Source organism: Lepidochelys kempii, chromosome 5, assembly GCF_965140285.1.
Source record: "Lepidochelys kempii isolate rLepKem1 chromosome 5, rLepKem1.hap1, whole genome shotgun sequence".
In the NCBI taxonomy this organism is placed as follows: domain Eukaryota; kingdom Metazoa; phylum Chordata; order Testudines; family Cheloniidae; genus Lepidochelys; species Lepidochelys kempii.
Genome location: NC_136384.1, coordinates 77,786,258 through 77,799,989, shown reverse-complemented (window position 1 = coordinate 77,799,989; position 13,732 = coordinate 77,786,258). Strand labels below are relative to the sequence as shown.

At 41.9% G+C, this 13,732-nt stretch overlaps 1 protein-coding gene across 7 annotated transcripts in view; it reads right to left on the bottom strand.

Annotated features, from left to right (window-relative positions):
• SRFBP1 (serum response factor binding protein 1) overlaps positions 1-13,732 on the bottom strand; it is a 131,882-nt gene that overhangs the window by 92,046 nt on the left and 26,104 nt on the right. For 4 of the 7 annotated variants that reach the window (XM_073344802.2, XM_073344808.2, XM_073344804.2 and 1 more), the window contains 2 exons: positions 12,991-13,075; positions 1,194-1,282 (listed from right to left, as the gene is read on the bottom strand). In XM_073344802.2, the coding sequence (XP_073200903.2) occupies positions 1,194-1,282; positions 12,991-13,026 (125 nt within the window). In that variant the 5' untranslated portion in view covers positions 13,027-13,075. The remainder of the gene's footprint in view (positions 1-1,193; positions 1,283-12,990; positions 13,076-13,732) is intronic. The other 3 variants (XM_073344805.2, XM_073344807.2, XM_073344806.2) reach the window with 2 other exon arrangements.

Genomic DNA, 13,732 nt, shown 5'->3' with positions numbered 1-13,732 from the left:
GGTTCACCAAATGTTACAGGGGGCTCTCGGAAAAAAATTCCCTAATGGCGGACAGAGCTGTCCATAGGGACCCCAGGCAGAACGGGGCCAGCAGCCCAGAGCCTTGGGGACTTCCAAGAGCTAAGCAGATCAAAGCAAGCATATCTATCACACTGAGGATATTTAAACTTCAAGACTCCTTATACGAAATAGAAAGGGAGGTGGATTTTTTTGTGGTTTTTAAAATAGGCTGCTCGTGTTGTTTTTAAATTCGTATGAAGAATAAGTTTAAGCTTTGTTGTGATGTGCATTATTTGCCCGGACTGCTCAAGATCTGAATGCTTGTGTAGGAGGAACTCCTAGTTGGCTTCTTAAATACCTTCATCCTGTTTCACATCTGATACTCCTTGATGAAACATAGTACATGAGGGCGACGAGGGTCATGTGCCGCCCCCACCGTGGTGCACCCCCCCATAGGTCCCTCCCCTTTTTTTCCCCCCGGCAGCCCCCCCCAGACCCCCCCACTTTTCCGGTGGTGTCCCGCCAGGCCCCAGGGTGCACAGGGCCTTCGCCCCCACACTCCTTTTTTCTACTTGCACCTCTGATAGGAGCCTTGTCTTATAATAGGCTTAATCAAAAGTGATACAAGCTACAAAAGTGAGATCTTGGAAGAGTGTTGCCATTTTCATAATGTAATAAAAATACTGTAATGATAAATAATAGTGTGTAATAAGCATGTCATAAAAACAAATGTTATATTCCCAAGAACACTGCTTTTATAATTTATGTCGAAGAAAGGGAGAAAATCCCTGGAAATATTCATTTTTAGGAAGGGGGTTCATGAGACTTGACAGTTTAGTGAAAGGGGTTCATGGGTTGTTAAAGTTTGGGAACCACTGCCTTAGACTATATTAAGGTAAGTTAAATGTTGACACAAATCTATAAATAAGATTTACTACATCTTAGACACTTAATAATGCACATTCATAGAAGTACAGTGCAAGACCAATCCTGTTCTAAAAATATATCGTGTTCTTTAAAAGTATTAACTATTCAATTAATATACTGCCCTACTATCCACCTCAAATGTGTAGTGTTAAATAATGTTTTGTAGATACTCATTTCCCCCACAGTCTAGTCAATATTTACATGTCATTTAAAATAAATGCAGCATTAAAATTTTTTTAAAAAAAGGATTAAATATTAAAACTAACTTTTTTAACCTAAGTTTTGCAATGTGTCTGGTGAGTCTGCGAATGGTAAGAACTCTGGCCTTCTTCACCTCTTTTCTCATCTTCACAACCTATTTGAAAGGAGGACAATATGTTAGATAGCTATTTATCCTCGTGTACAGAAACTAATCAATGTATCTATTATGCCTTTGTTTTTTTTAAACTGATTCAACAAACAGAAAAATATCTGAACACAGTTCATGCCTCTGCTTAACAAAAAATCGTAGTTCAAATGAATTCAGATTCCTGTTAAACTCAAACTGCTTCCATAAACATCAGAGGAGGAAAACAAACCAACAGTCTAAAAATGTGTCTGAGGTCTGAACAGGAAGAAGACATGAAAAAGCCAAGGCATTCTTAACCAGCATATTTTAATAATATTCTTAGAACCAGGCTGGCCTAGAGTTTTGAACAGCTTACATTTATTTTTTGCTCATTCATTTTGTATTCCCACCTTCATTGAAAATGCACCTGTACTTTTCTGTTAAAGTACAATATGGAACAAAACTACATTTAACTGACAATTTAAATGTTCTTTAAAAAGCCCCTAAAACTAACATTTATTCATTCTTCAATAATAGACTCTCTGTCAAAGGCCATTCTAAATTCTACAAGAACAAACAAATAGACAAACAAATGAAACCACATTGTTACATACCGACTGTCATTAAATTTAGTTTCATTTCCACCCCACGAATTTATACTTGCAAGTTGTAAATTTACAGACTTACATCAATATATATTTAATCCTACTTTAGTATTATTTCTCCCCAACCCACCTCACAAAAAACACATTTGAAAAATGTAGCATAGATAAACAGATGGTAAGTCCAGCAAGTTATCTAGGATCTTTTGCCATGAAATTTCTCCAGGGCCAAACTTATTGCAAGTTAGTGTTTTCATAAAGATACAAGAACTTTGAGATGTAGGATGATAATAGCATCTCATTGATGACTGATGACCTGGCCATTTGTGTACGTTAATACTGTAAAGAAATTTAAAACTATTTAGCAATAGATTTTCCAAATACATTTCTAGAACTCTCTTTTTTGAAGTGATTTACCATCATCAATAGTAACAGTGTTAAATGCTAAACCCACAAAGTGGAGAGAAAAAGAAATCAGAACAAAAACAGTGTCTGATTTTTTATTTGTGGTAAAGTTCTAGCAAAATCCTAAAATTTACTCCTAGACAGAGAATTTGTACTGTATGCCAAGTTGCCATGCCCTTCTTAAAATTCCATAGAGGACTTTCTCTTTATTGTACCCGGAGTTTTTATTTTTAAACTACTGACAATTTTAAATACTTGAACATTCCCTATGCATATCTACATATAAAATCTAAAATACTGATATATCTGGGGCAAACCCTAAATGTTCTAACAGCTCATGGCATTAGGCATGCATCAAACTGAGACTGAATTAACTTCTCAGAAGTCTATGCAAGTCTTCTCCTGCCCAGTACAAGTGATATAATGTACTAGCTGCAGAAGTATCCAGTGGTACAAACAAGGTACCCTACCTCCCCCATGCGTTTACCATGTTCAACGTGATACAGTTTTTCTCCTCAGAGTATTAAATGGGGCAACATCCACAAGTGTTGGAGTTCTACCACCTTGTCATGCACAGCAGTAATTTAGTTGTAGGCCCTGCTCAGCATAGGGTCTTCTTTTTGCTCACAGACAAAATCTGTGTCATGAGCCAAGGCTCCCTAAATCTGGCAACCACTACCACTCCTGTCTGCAACCTGGATGAATGACCTGTGAATCTTAAACTTCCCTAAATTCTAATGACTAATTCTCCTAACTCAGCTAGATCCACCATTCCAGGATCTTCCCCAGGTGCTAGAATTGGGTTCAGCAGCCACTGTATTCAATTTTCTTAGCTCATGGATACATTTCCCACAGGTACTGCTAATCCGAGGATAGGACAACAGCGAGGGTAGAGCCATGTGTCATCCCACAGATAGCCATAGTCATCTGCAGAGGTAGGCCTTCAAATCAATGTGAATGCACTGTAGAAAGATGGTCTCCCCTGGGGTTCCTTCTGCCCCAGGCACAGGAGTCTGCACCAGGATCTGGCTATAAACAGAGTCCAACCGACCTTGCACTTCTGTCCCATTGATCCACACAGGGATCAATTATTTTGGCAGGTCTGGTCTTCCACACTCAGCTTTCCACTGTTCAAACCTTGGGATACTCACATTCCATAAAGGGGCACTCTCTTTGGGTGTGTTCTGGTTGCCCACATGAGAACAGGCCAACATGTTTTGGTCTGAGCCCATTCTCTCATCTGTTATCAACCTTGTCTGTTAGTGGCTTGGCATCTAAGTCCACACTATTCCCTCAGAGCAGCAGTGTCAGGAGCCAACCACACCCTTTAGGTTTTGTCCAGGCCCTTACTAGCCTGTTGCTGTGACTCGTCCAAAGTCAGTCATTCTAACTGACGAGATGCTAAAGATTAGGGCACTTGTCCCTGACGAACAGAGTGTGTTCTCTTCTGCCTGGGCTTCGTATCAGGTTGGGTTGGCTTGGCTTCTCAGCCCCAGGTTGTCCCCTGCCCTCATCTCTCCAGTTTCTCAGCAGTTGTACTGCCTCAGGCACCTTGGATAGTGCCTTAGTACTCACTTGGGCCGCACTGGTGAGTACTCACAAACTGCACAACCAGCACTAATTTGGCTACTTGAGCACCAGTCCACTCCTCCAGCCATAATCACTACCAGCAATGGTCTTTCAAATTTTGGACCACCACCAGTGGCTAGGCCAGATACATTTCCATCCAGAAATGGCAGCAGTATCTCTCTCTTCACTGAGATCAAGTCCAGGATGACAGCCTCACCCAGTGTGTAATCCGATATAGCCACACAAGGTCAAGCCCTCAGTAGGCTGCATGAGCCAGGTCAGTCAGGTAGCCTGTATCAGGCCCCTATGATCTTGAGGCCCTTGGGAGACCAATGCCACTCATTCAAAAGTGATCAAGAAAGCTTCAGGGTCATAGGCAGGCCATCTTAGTCAGTTTTCATAGGGGTCACGCTGTCAGGAGTGCCTCATGATTGAGTGCCTACCTCAGGGCAGACTGTCAAAAACAGGGCAGACACTCCAAACTGGTGCTATGCTCTATAATTAGATATCAACCCAGTAACACAGTCCCCTTAGGCTCTCCTGTCTATCTTGCCACCCAAGTTGGACTAAAGATCACAAAATATTCAGGTTACTTCCAGTCCCAGAGAAACAGTTTATACCTCAGTTCTCAAAGACAATGCTTCAAACCAATCCTTAATAAACTAACTAAAGGTTTATTAACTAGGAAAAAGAAATTAGAGAGTTATTTACAGGTTAAAGCAAGAAAGCATACACATGCAAATAAGTTACCATCCATGGTTCCTAAAGATGACAGACATAGTAATCTTTCAATTGAAAAGGACTTTCAGGGTGGACCCAGGGCTAACCCCTGGGAATCTCTGCCTTAGTTTAGTATCTCTAGCCCTGTGAGAGTTCAAACAGCAAAGAGATGAAAAATTTACTTTTGCCCATTTTATCTTTACATTTAAGCCTTCCAGCCCATGAGACGAACTCCCTAGCATGTAGCATTTCCAAGGTGTGATTGGACTACAAAGATTGGTGAATGACCCTGTCATAAATATAAAGGGAAGGGTAAACCCCTTTAAAATCCCTCCTGGCCAGGGGAAAGCTCCTCTCACCTGTAAAGGGTTAAGAAGCTAAAGGTAACCACGCTGGCACCTGACCAAAATGACCAATGAGGAGACAAGATACTTTCAAAAGCTGGGAGGAGGGAGAGAAACAGAGGGTCTGGGTCTGTCTATATGCTGCTTTTGCCAGGGATAGACTAGGAATGGAGTCTTAGAACTTTTAGTAAGTAATCTAGCTAGGTATGTGTTAGATTATGATTTCTTTAAATGGCTGAGAAAAGAATTGTGCTGAATAGAATGACTATTTCTGTCTGTGTGTCCTTTTTGTAATTTAAGGTTTTGCCTAGAGGGATTCTCTATGTTTTGAATCTTATTACCCTGTAAGGTATCTACCATCCTGATTTTACAGGGGGGATTCCTTTACTTCTATGTACTTCTATTTCTATTAAAAGTCTTCTTGTAAGAAAACTGAATACTTTTTCATTGTTCTCAGATCCAAGGGTTTGGGTCTGTGGTCACCTATGCAAATTGGTGAGGATTTTTACCAAACCTTTCCCAGGAAGTGGGGTGCAAGGGTTGGGAGGATTTTGGGGGGAAAGACGTGTCCAAACTACGTTTCCCAGTAAACCCAGTTAGAGTTTGGTGGTGGCAGTGGATATTCCAAGGACAAAGGATAAAATTAATTTGTACCTTGGGGAAGTTTTAACCTAAGCTGGTGAAAGTAAGCTTAGGAGGTTTTCATGCAGGTCCCCACATCTGTACCCTAGTGTTCAGAGTGGGGGAGGAACCTTGACAACCCCATGTTCCTTAATTGCCCGTTTAATTTTGACAGGCCTCCTGAACGGGTGGAGGAGATGATTCACCTGCCTAGGTTCACAAGTTTAGAGCAAACATTTTCAAAGCTATAAACAAAATTTACATATTTTCTTAGCATGGATACAGGCATTACAAGTGAGATTATGAAATGCTTGTAAATTGTTGTATGCATTAGAGTCTAAACACTAAATACATTCTGATAAAAGACTAATACCTATTTTGAATAACATACAGGTGAGATGGCTTGATTTCCAGTTATGAGTTTGTCAGTGATCAGTTGATGCCTACAGACTTGGCATGAGCTGGCACCTGGTTTACTGGCATCACAAAAGGCACTGATGGAAGCACTGGCCCTGGGCTCACGGCCACAATCATCAGACCCTGGCTGCCCAGGCCAGCCACAGCTCCAACAGTAGCTGTTTAGCAGGTTTAGTTGTAAGTCTTTCTGCTGGCTCACCATCTTGCATAGCAGCTGGTGCTGTTGGGTTGTCTGCAGCTGTTGAGTAGTGCCCTGTTGCAACAGCTGCTGCTGGAATGGCTGTTGCTGGGTTAGTTGCCTGTTGTCTCTGGCTCTGTCAGTCACTCGTACCACTGCTGTGGACCAATTCTGCTTGGGTGCTCTGTCTCTCTCATGTATGGACTTAATTTCCCTCTAATCTACCCTAGGGTTAGCATTGGAAGCGAACACCTATATTCTCCAGTATTTGTAGCAGGCGACACCTCTCTAGTGTCCCCTTAGGTAAAGGGTGGGCACTGCTACTGTCTTGGACCCCAGGGCACACACCTTTCGCTGTGCCATTAGATGAAGGATCCTAAACTTTCAGGAAGGCAAAAATGGGGGACGGGGGAAGGAGTACCAGCCCTTCTCCTTTCCGAGTGGGCCTGGATGACCAAGGCTCTCAAGCCATCTCCCCAGACAGCCACCCCTTCTTTCAAGGCCAAGGGGGCTCTGAGAAGAGGTCTGCTCTGGCCTAATTTTAAAGCCCAATCTGAAACCAACTAGAGCAGACAGTTCGAACTCCAACCAAGCACGAGCGTGTTGGTTGTTTTCGTACTTGTCCCAAACCGGACACTTGTAGTTGGGTCCTGTCTGGTTCAGGTCAAGTTTCAAGGATCTAACTGCCAGGCTGGACTTCATTTCTTTGTTTCCCCTGTGGAGCTGCTAGGGCAAATTACCTCCAGCCCCACTCTACCAACCCTACATGCCAGGCACTCTCTCTCCCAGTCCCCAGCAGCACATCTGAAGAAAGTCTGGTTTCCCCATGTCTCCAGGCCATTCCCTGCCAAATCTGTGGCAGCTCAAATACCACCACTCTGAATTGGGGCTCAGCCTGCAGGGGCTTCCCTGTGATCATGCCCGTGATCCAGATCCAGCTCCCTCCTGCCAATGGCATCAGCAGCTGCGTGCCCAGTTTTTGCCAAATACCACAGCTCTATTGTATGTGCTACAGCGTGAGGTGCGCTGTGACTTGCTGGCACATTCACTTCACAACACACAACGCAGGGAGGTAACAGTGGTCAGCAAGAACGAGGCACACAATTGCCACTACATGGATCCCATGGGCAAGAAAAGGTGATCAGAGACTACCTGACTCAACTGAAGCCAGAGAGTACTGGGTTGTTTTCAACCCAACCCAACCCCGACACTTGAAGTTGGGTTCTGTCAAGTTTCAAGGCTCTAGCTCCGAGTTGCAATCCTGCTCCTTTATAGTGCCAACTTGCATTAAGCAGGGATCCCTCCCTTTCTAGGACCCACCCATCTCCTGGCCTGACAAGCCTTACAGGTGTGCTGGGTTGAGGATGATTGCGTCCAGAGGAGCTGTAACATCTTCCTGACTCACGTGGGGATCTGCCCCATCACACCATGTGCTAAACTGTATTTATCTCGTCCTACCGACAACCTCAGCCTCATCATTAATACATCTCCATCAGGAATACTAACACTCCAAACCTCAGAAAAGCTTTAAAGAGCCAGTTCCCTTTCCGATGAACAACATGGGAAAAGAAAAGTCTCCCCCATGTGAAATTACCATCTCAAAATTACAGTCACAGGCCCTGTTGGGTAGTATTCAGTCCTGGACCAAAGACAGTTTAAGGTCTGATCTCTTATGGTTAGAAATAAGATATTTTCACCATTTGAAAGGAGACATGTAGAACAGAGACCACAAAAGTAGTGGATAGCAAATGGTACTTACACAACATACTATAGATTAAGTATGACACCAAGTAAAGATTTGCTGGCCTATGTATGTGATTTAAGATTGTAACCAAGATACCATCATAGTTAAGAGCCCAAGCCTCTGAATTGTACCGAAAGACTACTCTGCTGGTGGCTGAAACCAAAGTAGAGTTTATATATGCTCATGACCAAGACCTCATTTCTGCAAATACACATATGTTTAGATTTAGTAGTCCTAATAAGATCAGGATATTAATCACATGTGTAAAGTTAAGCATGTGCATAAGTATTTGAAGATTTGTGACTCAATTCTTGAAATGCACACTTCAGAGAGGAGAGTTTTAAAAGTCTACATGAAAGATAGTGGGCTACTATGATAATAAAAATTGTGTAAATACGCAGGCAGGAAAAGATGCAAAATGCTTCATGCATCTATGGTTGGAGAAAACATATTGTGTTATTTGATAACTGGTATGTGATCGTGAAATTGATGGCTATATTGTGCACAGAATTAAGACACTGGCTGAACAAACAGATTTGCCAGCTCCTTACGAAGAGCCTGCTTAAAATATTCTAGAGTGTAAACTATGCAGGCATACCTCCCAAACTGCCACTGCCCAAAAATGGGACACACAGAATGACAAACTCAAAATTAGGGACACAAATAAAAAACAATCAAGAGCGGAGGAAACTTAAAATGCTGTAGGATTCAACCCAACATTATAAATTATTATCTCAGTTTCACAATTCTTGTTTCTAATTTAAACAGCTGTCAACAATAAAAGTGAAGGGACCAAATTTGTGAAGAATGTAGGTTACCGGGACTAAAACGAGTGACACCCTTCAAAATAAGGGATATTTGAGAAATTTGCATCCAGGCTTCAATATAGGATAGTAAAAATCGATGAAAGTACAGAACTGAATTATTCAGATTTTTCATGACAGACAAGAGTTTGTAAATATTAGAAGTTACGTGCAACTAACCAAGTTAAAAAAAAAAAAAAAGAGTAAAGATGATTTGTGTTCTGATTAAAGTTTCAATGGTAAAAAGGTCAAATATTTCAGCTGGGCTTTTATTGACTACGTGTACTCAACTCACTACATTCAGAATGCGAAGCACATTTTTCTCACAAGGTAGTACAGATCCTATTTCAATTTAATAGTAGTAGTTCTAATGTAGGAACATCTGTATACCATTCCACACGCTGAATAAACTAGAGGCTCTTAAAAGGTTAACCGCAAAGCAAAAAAAGTGTGTTTGCACCTTCAAACCAACTGGTCATGAATGTGAAGTCTGGGCGAACTGCAATAATTTACTATTCAGACATTTTCATGCCGGCAAACAACCTTCATCCAACAACTGTACAAACAGGAAGTATGTCTTTAAAAAGTCTTGCAAAGTTGTACTTTTTCAAAATGAGCATTGGAGACAAACGTCAACTACTGATGTGATAGGTAGTAATTGCTCAGAGCATCTCTCTCGCCCCTAAAAAAGAAACAGGTGCAAAGAGGACTTGGTGTAATTAAATAACTAGAGAGAAAACTATTTCCTTGGAGTTCATCACATTGCACATCTAGCTGTGATTTGACAACTGCAGTCTGTACAGTTGAATACACACTAGAAAACATTTAAGCTCAAGTTCATTTAGAACTTCTTAAACTAAGAAAAAATGAGTATGTCTTATTTCATAGGAAGCTTTAATAGTGGTTCTTTAACACTGCAGAAAAAAAATCCACACACTATAGTAAAAAAGCCAAAGATTATTCTTTGTATAAGGCATACACTAATTTAAAAAGCACAGCTTGTTATTACATAACCAAACATATACATTTAGTTTCCTCTCCAACATGCTTTGTAATGTATTTTTCTAGGAACATTTAATGCAGATGGAGCATGTTTTTTACAGACCAACTGCGCCAAAAAAATCAACTTCTTCAGCTGTCAGCCAATTAAAGTTCAGTAGCTGGATAACAACAAGAATAAGAGGTATCCACTATCCAGCAGGCACAAAATGTCGAATTAGGTAATCTGTGGCCATTTCTTTCCCAGTGGTGTTGTGTGTGAATTGGGCTCTTGGAAGTCCTCCTGAAGTTACTCCCATGAAAACAACCAGCTCTTTGAAGCAGAGACTGTCTTTTTTTTCCTGTGTTTGTATAGTGCCTAGCACAATGGGGTCCTGGTCATGACTGGGGCTCCTCATTGCTACAAATAATAAAAGATGATAATGTTCAGTGAGTTCTGACATCCAAAAATGAGATAGACGTTTCTTCCTTGGCTTACTGCTCAGTTGGCAAAGATTTTTTTTTATTATTATTAAATTATATAGGGCCTATAGTCAAGCAGGACTCTGATGTTTCAGAAGGTCAAGCAGTAAAGGAAGTGGAAGCCCTCTTCAATGAAATCTCTAAAATGACTGGGGTATGAGGTAGGCCCATGACCATATATCAGAACTCCCCATACTTAGTAGCCTCTGAAACTTGGTGATGGGGAGTTCCTTCCACACAGATATAAAAATACAAACAAAAATCAGAAGAGACTAATTATAGCCCAGAGGTAAACCTCAAACCAAATAATTTCCTCTGTCAACAGCAGCCCTGGAAAATTACATTCTAGAGTGGCTGGAAGTCCACAGACTACGTGGCTACCAGTGGAAAGAATGACCAAGAATTGTTTGCAATGCAGGATGGGAATGATGGGGCTCTCCTTCCGCCAAGAGAGCTCTGCCATTCGTTGCAGAATGGTGCTGTCTAGTTGGCTTAGATCTAAAACCACTAAAACTTGAGAAGTCATTGTGGAAAGAAAACCAGTTTTAGTGTCTTTAAACACAAATGTGTAACACACACCAGCAAAGCAAAAGATACATCAACACATTTAACAAGTCATCCCCAGGAATCTTGCCAGAAATAATGCATGCAACTCTATGCTGCGTCTCAGAGATACAGCACAGAACTCACAACCCAGGAGAAGGGCACAGCTATGGTGGCTTCAAGCCCTCTATGCACCCTCCTGATTCTGGGCTATTCCAGGGACTGGAGAAGCCTCCGGCATAATTTAACAGGAGATCACAGTGATGCCTTCGGACCTTATAATTTATAGACTATGAAATTTAGACTCCTAGTGCTGTCTAAATTACAGCAGCTTCCTGTGTTGCTCCATGGGTTGCAATGCTACCCAGAATCTCTGCAATACTGTATGCTGGGCCCTGCCCTCAACATACTCCCTATGCCATTTCTTCAAGGGTGTCTTAGACCACTCGCTCTCAACCTTTCCAGACTACTGTACCCCTTTCAGGAGACTGATTTCTCTTGCATACCCCCAAATTTCACCTCATTTAAAAACTACTTGCTTACAAAATCAGACAAAAATACAAAAGCGTAACAGCACATTATAACTGAAAAATTGCTTACATTCTCATTTTTACCATATAATTATAAAAAATAAATGGATTGGAATATCAATATTATACTTACATTTCAGTGTATAGTACATAGAACAGTATCAACATGTTATTGTCTGTATGAAATTTTAGTTTGTACGGACTTCGCTAGTGCTTTTTATGTAGCCTGTTGTAAAACAATTTAGATGAGCTGATATACCCCCTGGAAGACCTCTGCATACCCACTGTTTTAGAAGGTAGGCCGATGACTATCCCAACCAAAACCTGGCTTTTAGGGCCCTTTACACTGCTCCAGACCTTTTACCTAACATAAAGGGGCTGGAAAGGAGTGAGGGTCTCACCCAATATATATCAATTACAACTAAAACTAAGCATACACTTATGCATGCTTTACAGTATATTTACAGTAACTCCCCACTTAACGTCCTCTCACTTAACATTGTTTCAATCTTACGTCCCTGCTCAATTACAGAACATGCTCCATTTAAAGTTGTGCAATGCTTCGCTATAACATCGTTTGGCTGCCTGTTTTGTCCACAGCTGGCAGCCCCCCATCAGCTCCTCTACGCCTCCCCCCAGCGCCTTCCGCCCACCAGCAGACCCCACGGACCAGCGCCTTCCCCCTCCTCCTGCCCACGGCAATCAGCTGGCTTGTGGTATTCAAGAGGGAGGGGGGAGGTGCAAGGACTTGGCGTGCAGGCTCCCCATCCCTCCCCGACTCCCTAACACCTCAAACCATCGGATTGCCACGGGCAGGAGGCAGGGGAAGGAGGGGGGAGGCTGGGCGCCGAGTCCTTGCTCCTCCTTCCACCCTCCTTCCCCCTGAACATTGCAAGCCAGCTGATTGCCGAGGGCAGGAGGGAGGAGCGAGGACGCAGCACGCCTCCCCTCTCCCTCCTCAACACAGCTTGCCGCGGCCAGGAGGCAGGGGAGGGAGGGGGAGCCTGAGCGCCATGTCCTTGCTCCTCCCCCGTTTCTCCTGAACACCGCAAGCCAGCTGATTGCCGTGGGCAGGACGGAGGAGAGAGGACGTGGCGTGCGGAGTAAAAGGGGGAGAAGGGAGGGAAGACAAGGCGGGTTAAGGGTGGGGGCTTGGGGAAAGGGGTGGAGCGGGCAGGCCAAGGGTTGAGCCCCCCACCCCTGGTGCTTGCAGAGTATGGGAAGCTGCCGCTGCTGCTGCGCAACATGCTTCTCCTAGCCTACGGCACCTTCAGTATCCTTGCCTGCCTCATTGTGTCCAGTTCTAGTGGGCTGTGCCTGGGTGGGGTAAGGTGGTGGCACCTCTTGACTTTAGTACTGTACTGCCAAAAAAAAAAAAAAAAAAAATACCCTGGAACCTAACCCCCGCATTTACATTCATTCTTATGGGGAAATTGGATTCACTTAACTTGGTTTCACTTGAAGCCGCATTTTTCAGGAACATAACTACAACGTTAAGTGAGGAGTTACTGTATTCACAACTTAAATATTTGGATCAGTGATAACAGATGAATCAGAGTTCTGTATTTTGCATTTAAACAAATAATCTTGCAATAAATTCAAGTATGTCAGATTCATATATACTAGGTTTATCTATATTAAAATAATCATAACATCTTGCACTTCTAGAGTATATTCCATTAGAAGATAGCAAAGCATTTTACTAACACCAATGGAAATAATTCTGACCACCACAGTTAAGTATATAAATATCCTAATTTTGAAGATGAAAACTGAGGTATAAAAGTTATGGTCTCACAGTAATTCTATGGAACAGATAGTATAAAATCCACATCACTGGACTCCTAGTCCTGTGTTTAAATCACTGGAGCATAATTTCCTTTCTACAGAAAGAAACAGAAAGAAGAAACATTGAAAAAGAACAAGTTAGCAGAGTACATAACAAAACTGACTTTAGATATAATTTGACTTGTAATTATAAGACGCTTAATCAGTATAGTAAGTTTAATCATCACTGTAGCTTTATTATACTGATAGGTTAAAATGTCAAAACGGCCCCATAGTTATGGTCCGAACCTGGGAAAATATATTTTGTACCATTCTGTAGTGTCATTATTGGATAATGGAATTCTAGAAGAGAATGTGAAATATATGACATGTTGACTTGCATTCCAGCACTAGGAATGCCTTCCCAGCAATTAGTAGTTTCTCAGAAGTGCTGGTCCCCAAGCTGTCAGGGTTAAAAACTAGACAGTTCAGTCATGCTTTGCTCCTCCAAGTTTTCTTCTAGTGTGCTTTTGCAAATATTGTTTACAATATTTTTGCAGAAAAAAAAGAGTGCTTAATTGCATTCTAATCCTAAACAGAGTACTTTTTCAGCTCTCTGCCATTTCAGTGGTCAAATATCAATATGGAGAAACATATAACTTGAGAATTATATTGGCTAGTTATGGAAGTACTCACATGCTTAAAAATAGGCATATGCTGAAGTATTTTGCTGAATCGGGGTGTCACTGCTTGAAGTCTCTCAAATGGATAAA